The sequence below is a fragment of the Zea mays genome, chromosome 9, assembly GCF_902167145.1.
Source record: "Zea mays cultivar B73 chromosome 9, Zm-B73-REFERENCE-NAM-5.0, whole genome shotgun sequence".
NCBI lineage: Eukaryota > Viridiplantae > Streptophyta > Magnoliopsida > Poales > Poaceae > Zea > Zea mays.
In genome coordinates, this window is record NC_050104.1 from 153,266,300 (window position 1) to 153,273,870 (window position 7,571).

Here is a 7,571-nt window from a genome sequence, read left to right on the forward strand (position 1 = left end):
ATATATATATATATATATATATATATTATATAATATATATAGGCATCGATTTAGTCATCAATCACTGTGATGAGTGCCCGTGGTGAAATGAAGCATTTTCTATCTATACTTATGAGTTGATAATTAGAAAAATTTGAAGTTGTTACCGTCTGATTCGATCTATTCATGGACCATTCGCGTCTATGGACGAACTGTCCACAGACCGGACAGTTCGGTCAATCATTCGGTCCTCAAAGCCGGACAGTTAGCCGTGTCCAGTGTCGCACATAATGCTCAAAACATGGACTCGGTTGTCCAGTCGGCCGGCCCTCTTCGACTGCACTGTTTTCTAGTAACAAATAAACTACGATCTACTAGCTAGTAGTATATAAATATGCTTAGCTCTGAGCAAAGAGAGCATGCAAGCAAGCAACCAGCCGAGCTTAATCAGCCATCTAGTGTTCTGAACGACGGAGCTTAATTAGCCGAGCTTAATCAAGACATTATCTATCTAGTGTTCTGCATCTACCTATCGATCTTAACTAGCATTCCCGAGATCGACCGATGGCCTGCACGACGGCAGCATCCCTGCAGCATGACAGGGCCAACGACGACGAGGCGTGCATGTACGCGCAGGAGCTCCTGAGCTGCTTCGTCGTGCCCATGACACTGAAGGCGGTCATCGAGCTGGGCCTCATCGACGACCTCCTCGCGGCCGACGGGCGCTTCGTGACCCCAGAGGAGCTGGCGGCGCGGTGGGCGCGGCCGGCCGAGGCGGCCGCCGCGGTGGACCGCATGCTGCGGTTCCTCGCGTCGCACAGCGTCGTCCGGTGCACGACGGAGGCGGCGGGGCCAGACGGGAGGGCCCGCCGGAGCTACGCGGCGGCGCCGGTGTGCAAGTGGCTCATCGCTCGGAACGGCACCGGGCAGGGCTCGTGGGCTCCGATCGGGCTGATGAACCTGAACAAGGGGTTCATGGAGACCTGGTACTACATGAAGGACGCCGTGGCGGAAGGGGCGACGCCGACCGAGAAGGCCTACGGCATGCCGCTGTTCGAGCACCTGGGGTCGGACGAGGCGTTGAACACGCTCTTCAACCAGGCCATGGCCGGTCACTCGGAGATCGTAATCAGCAAGCTTCTCGAGGTGTACCGCGGCTTCGAGGGCGTCGACGTGCTGGTCGACGTCGGCGGCGGCACCGGCTCCACGCTGCGGATGGTCACCGCCCAGTACAAGCACCTGAGAGGCGTCAACTACGACCTCCCCCACGTCATCGCGCAGGCGCCGCCGGTCCAAGGTCAGTCGCAGTCGCAGCTGGGTGGGGCGGGCGACATAAAAGTCATTTCTTTTGCTGCATACCACCCATCACACTCAGTCTCTATATCTCTATAAATACACGTTTGTATGTATGTATGCAGGTGTGGAACATGCTGGTGGTAGCATGTTTGAGTACATTCCGAGCGGAAACGCAATTTTGCTGAAGGTACCTTTCGTCGGCTTATATATCGTATATAGTTTACTATTTTTTTTGTCAACAACCACAACAACAAAAACGTGCAGTGGATTCTGCACCTGTGGCGCGACGAGGAGTGCATCAAGATCCTCAAGAACTGCCACCGGGCGCTCCCGGCGAACGGGAAGGTGATCGTGGTGGAGTGCGTGCTCCCGGCCAGCCCGGAGCCGACGCAGGTTGCGCAGGGCGCGCTGCTCCTGGACGTGGTGATGCTGAACCGCCTCAGGGGCGCCAAGGAGCGGACGGAGCGGGAGTTCACCGAGCTGGCCGCGGAGGCCGGCTTCTCCGGCGGATGCAGGGCCACCTACGTCTTCACCGGCGCCTGGGCGCTCGAGTTCACCAAGTAGAGATACCTGCTCGGTCGGCTCTCCCGGAGGTCGGGGTCTGAATCGGAAGTGGCGCCGCCACATTTGGTAGAGTGGCACCGTCTATCTATCTATCTATCTATTTATCTATGCATGTGACAGCCTTTAATATGTGGTGTTCTTTTTTCAATTCAAGAAAATGGGACATTGATCGATGAGGGCGTTATATGTAACACAGTTACTTTATGTGTGTTGGCCATTTTGTTATGCAATGTAACACAGTTCTTACACGTTGCGGCCCGTGCCGGTCCTGATATTTTAGAGGCCCAGTACAAGACTTATAAAGGAGGCCCTTTATACTAATAATTATTACACATAAATATAGTATATATATATATATATATATTGTCTACAACTGTGTGAGAAATAGAGATGAAACGTCAAACGTCGTTGTCTCGTTGTACGCTGAGAGTCTAGATGGTTGGGTCTAAGACTATGAAGTACTTCTACTAGAATATAGAAATCAAGATCGATAGGCTATGCCTAATTATCTTTGCTTGTTGCTTTCATGTTGTTGACTTATAGTTAGGCCTTTAAAAATTTTATAGAGCTAGCAGACAAACGTATACAATATATATATTATTATTTAGTATATGATGTGAGGCCCCAATAATCTTGGGGCCCTGGTCGGGGGCACTGCTCGACCCCCACCAGGGCCGGCGCTGGTTGCGACCCCTTGCTTCGTCCGTCCATTTTTTTCCTTCCCTTTTTTCTTTGCTGAAAGGGTAAATTTTCTCGTTACTCAACAACGACGAAATGCAGAGACGGAGCAAAACAAATCCCACGGAAAGTTCCACACTAGATTGGGCAGTATATAATATTTATATATTAAAGTCGTCTCCTCCAACAGAATGTGTATATAGTAATGTAAAACATTGTTTTGCATTGTTTATAAAATGAAATTTAAAATAAAAGATAAAATATGAGATATGATGAGTAAGTTGTTGAAGACAACCTAATGATTCGCATGAGAAACCGCAAGAGCTAGGAATTGCAGTCTGTGGCACATTTTATTCATAGCTCTTCCTATTTTGATGATTGGGTGTTGTAATTTTTTAATACATGTGAAATCTGTAAGAAGTGGGCTTGTTTGCTTGGTATCCTGGTCTAGATGTGTCTGCCAAACAACAAAATTTGATCTAGACATAGAAAATCGGACACCTGGGATGTATGTCTATATCAGGCAAAATTCCAGCTCATCAATCAAACACGCCCCAAGCGACAGGAGTTCTCACTTTAACCTTTCATCACCGTAAGGGAAGGTGAAGGGAAAGGGTCTCGCATGCGGCTATTCAAGTGACGAGCATCTGAAAGGTTTTAACCCGGAGTTGAAACTCCCGCGGTTAATGAGTGCTAAAAATTAACACAACCACCCCTCAGCTCGCTCGCTCGCCGCCTGCACACCGCGCCGCGCCCGTGCCTGGCCGGCGGCGGCGCGCGTGTGGCACGCCTTTGTTCGTTTCTTAACTGCTCAAATTAAGTGGAATAATTCCTACCATATAAGTCAAGCCAGCGACTCTTAGAATTCCAATATAGTACTATTAGTATTATCTACAATGACACACCATAGAGTTCATTTATTAAATTTAAATGGGCCAAGCCCATAATAAATCCAACACAGCCCACCACGACGTGCGTCCGTCGTCGGCGTGAACTTGAAGCACCGCTGAACAACGAGGCTTCCGTATTAACATTTGTTCCAGTTTTCTAAAATCGGGTTATCAACGTCGGTTTTAAAAGTTAAGTCAACCGTTACAAATATCAAATCTTTTAGCATGTATGTTTAGTACCGATTTTAAACAAGAACCGGTGCACAAATTCAACCTTTGCACAAATTCAACCTTTAGTACCGGTTCTAACAAATAGTCGGTACTAAAAAGAATTTTTTTTCATTCCTGCTATAAGTTTTGGGTTGGCGTCCAAATTACTTATCAGCTCTTAAAAAACATCAATGTTAAAAGTGAAGGGCCAGTACCGGTTCTCTCAAGTACCTGAACTTGGGTATAGTCATATAGATAGGTGTTGTCTTGGAAGTTTTCACCTGATCAGAGCCAACTACAAGAAAAATATGGAAGAGGAAGACCATAAAATTTCATTTTTTTTTCTCGCCAACCAGAGAGATTAAAATGCATCAAGGACTCACAAATTTGACATGTTGTATTACTTGGGTCTCAAACACTCAAAGCCAGCAAAACGACGGGTGATGAAACTTGGGGCTCGTCCAAAACCATATTTGTTTAAACTAGATGCTGACGTGACATGCCACGTTAAAGTCACTTAGGTCCTCGAACTTGGCATGTTTATCACTTATATCCATAAACTTGGCATGTTGCGTCTAGACCTGTTCAGACGTTGGATCGAGTGATGAGAACATCGCTGCCATTGATACAACCACAATGACAACCCTTCACAAGTTATGACTAAGCAAGGACTTGTGCCCGTGCACGTGAACTTAATTATCAGGTGAACTAGTTCCTTGCTGTTGAAACTATTCCTCCTCTAAATGAGGTACTAAAGCCTTGTGATCACTTTATTATCCTTAGGTTTTGGGAGTTGAACCACCTAGAAGTGAAGGAGGCAACAAGACAATCAAAGTTGCTGCACCCGAGTGGATCTCGTAACTGCATCAAGTACAAGTTCAAATGGGGCATAACATTCAGCTCCTAAGGCCATTTAACGCAAATAAGTACTTATTGGAAAGCTCTCTTCATCTATTTTCTAGTGGATCAAGAATCAATGATAGATCAAACCCGAAGTGCCCAGGAACTGCCGAGTGAAGTCCTGCTCTTCTTAAGTGAATTTTATAATTGCAGCAAGCACTAGATTAAATGTAGCATACCTTTCAACTTTCAAAGTTGTTTAGTGCAAATAAGTACTTGTTGGAAATCTCTCTTCGTCTACTTGCTGGTGGATCAAGAATCATGGGAGATCACACACGAGGCGTCCAAGAAATACCGAGAGAGCTTCATGACTCCACCAGAATTCCTTCTTCCTATTCCTCTATTTAAGAAAGTAGCAGCCACCAAACAACTTGGGTTTTATTTGATGTAAGTTTAGCCTTTGATACTTCCTTGTAAACGTGTGTGTCGGCAAGACCACTCAATTACTTGAAACAGGACCCAACTTCATCAGATTCGTGAGTGTCTGCTTGTTATCTTGTTCTTGCTTGTTTTCGATTGCTTGCAAGTTCAAGGTTGTTCTTGGCACGGAAAGAACAGTAATAACAGGAGCCAGTGTAACTATCGCTAATGCGCAACACCCTTGTGGTTATTGTAGTCGGATAGCACAACGTTGACCTCCACCCTAATCGTAGTCATCAGGAGACAGTGTACCTGTCGCTCAAGGCGTCACACTATCTTGGTTGTGGTGGTCGGACAGCTAACATCGGCCTCCAACATTTTTTCAATCTCCACCATCTCTCATCGAAAGATCGAGCTCCCTCCTACTCGTTGGGTTTATCACCGGATCAAGGTTAGGCCATGGGCTATTTAGCACGACCTGTACCCATGCTTAGTGTCGGTTTGGGTTGACCTGCGCCTTCCTGTTGAACATGTCAGGTCATGTTTTTTCGGGTTGGACCAGGTTTTAGTTTAAAAATCATGGCATGTATCTAGACCGTGGATTATTGCGGATAAAAAACTATGGTCCGTACATGTCCATTGTATTGGTTGAGTTGGGTCGGACAAACCATGCTCAAGTCTAGATGCGTCACTTGGGTCCCAAACTTCCATTAGTTGCGTCACTTGGGTCCCGAACTCTTATTAGTGTGCTCCAATATAACACATCATGTCGGTATCTAGTTTGAATAAACCAGGTTTTGGACAGTCCGACCAAGTTACAACATCAGTTTTCTTGGTTTTCACGATTTGGAGACTCAAGTGATACAAGACGTCGAAGTTCGGGTATATTTCACTCTAAGGTGGTGGAGGCACAAGGCGCAAGCAAATAGGGATGGACACTTTTTTACCATAAACCAAAAACCGAACCGCACCGAACCAAAATTTCGGTTGTTTTCGGTAGTTCGGTTTCAGTTTTTGTATCTCAGAAGTTCAGTTTTCGGTATCGTAATCGGTTTTCACCGTATACCGAACCGAAATACCAAAAAAACCGAATACCAAACTTTATCAATTCTAAAATTTGATTATTTGATTATGTGAACTAAATGTGTGAAATAATTAAATTGTTATTCACTTATTTATATGTGATGTATGATATATCTCTAAATATTTGTACCTATATAATTTTTACTTTTAAAATTTATGTGTCATAAACTTGTTGTATGTGTTGTCTTGAGTATAAGTTTGGTATTTGGTTTTTACCGAAAATCAGAAGTAAAAAACCAAAACCAAATTTCTCGGTTTTTCATTTTCTAGAAACCGATCGGTTTCTAATGTTTAGAAAACCGAAGTTTTTTAAAACCGAAAAACCGAACCGAAGTTTCAAAAAATACCGAATGCCCAGCCCTATCTCTACTACCTATTAAGTAAGCAATAGTAGTCTGCCTCTGACATGTTCTGCCACCGACCTGTTCTGCCACCGACGGTCGTACAAGCTAATCTCTACTACCTATTAAGTAAGCAATAGTAGTCTGCCTCTGACATTAGGGGTGAAAACGGGTAGGGTACCCGAAACGGGTACCGGATACGGATACTGATTCGGGACCATTTTTCGGATACGGATACGGGTATTTTTTAGATTCGGGACGAATACGGGTAATACCCGGATAGTATGGCTTCGGATTCGGGTCGGATACGGAGCGAGTACTACCCGGTAAATACCCGGATATTCGGGTCGGATACGGGTACCCGGAATTCGGGTACCCGTTTTTTCTTTTTCTGCAAAATAATATAGTTATAAAATCATAACTTTTACAAATGAAATCGGATGAAGATAAAGTTTATATGAAAATTGTAGAGCTCGAAGAGATCTATAACTTTGTAGTACATCACATTTTTGTTTAAACATATCTTTAGGCCAAAATCATTAAAATAATGTCTAAATTTATATCAAAATAATAGACTTTATCATTTTCATGTGGGGACTTAAGATTATATCCACATGGGAACTTAGGATTATCTTTTTATAAACTATTTATTAATATTGGTAACTTATTTGCAATTTTCGGTCGACGCTACAATATTTTTATGAATTTAATTGTATTTTGATGATTTTCTACAACAAGAAATTAATAATACACCAAATAGCCTAAAAAATTCATGAATTTTTACGGGGACACAACATATATCAAAGTGTTGGTGTTTCAAAAACATTTGGACTATAAAATCCACAAGATGTTGGTGTTTCTTCTATTCTACTCCCACTTATTGCGTGAGTTACATGTGAAATCATTTTATATATCGAAGTTTCAACATAATTAATATTTCACTTATCATTTTCATGTGGCGACTTGAGGTTTTATTTGAATAGAATGTTTATTTGTTTTGGTAAGCTTTTTGCAATTTTGGATCAAAACTAGTGTATTTATGAATTTTAATTATACTTTGATGATTTTATGTAGAAAGAAATTAATAATGTATAAATAGCCTCAGAAATCTATGAAATTATACGAAGGTACAACATATGGCCACATATAGTCATAAAAAATAATGGGACCATAAAATCCACATGATGTCAACGTTTCTTCTATTTTATTTCCACTTATTGCGTGAGTTACACGTGAAATCACTCTAAGTATCCAAGTTTCAACATAATCA

At 43.2% G+C, this 7,571-nt stretch overlaps 1 protein-coding gene across 1 annotated transcript; it reads left to right on the forward strand.

Annotated features, from left to right (window-relative positions):
- Positions 1 to 342: 342 nt before the first annotated feature.
- On the forward strand, positions 343 to 2,129 carry LOC103640406 (naringenin 7-O-methyltransferase). Its single transcript, XM_020544210.3, has 3 exons — positions 343 to 1,276; positions 1,398 to 1,462; positions 1,540 to 2,129. Exons 1-3 carry the CDS (start codon positions 544 to 546, stop codon positions 1,837 to 1,839), a joined length of 1,098 nt encoding a protein of 365 aa, XP_020399799.1. The 5' UTR covers positions 343 to 543; the 3' UTR covers positions 1,840 to 2,129.
- The last annotated feature ends 5,442 nt before the right edge of the window (positions 2,130 to 7,571 follow it).

Excerpts from the sequence above, each read along its gene's own strand:
- LOC103640406 (XM_020544210.3), top strand. The coding sequence starts at position 544 with ATGGCCTGCACGACGGCAGCATCCCTGCAGCATGACAGGGCCAACGAC. Across the intron at positions 1,277-1,397 it reads GCAGGCGCCGCCGGTCCAAG|GTGTGGAACATGCTGGTGGT; the intron begins GTCAGTCGCAGT and ends GTATGTATGCAG. Across the intron at positions 1,463-1,539 it reads GAAACGCAATTTTGCTGAAG|TGGATTCTGCACCTGTGGCG; the intron begins GTACCTTTCGTC and ends AAAAACGTGCAG.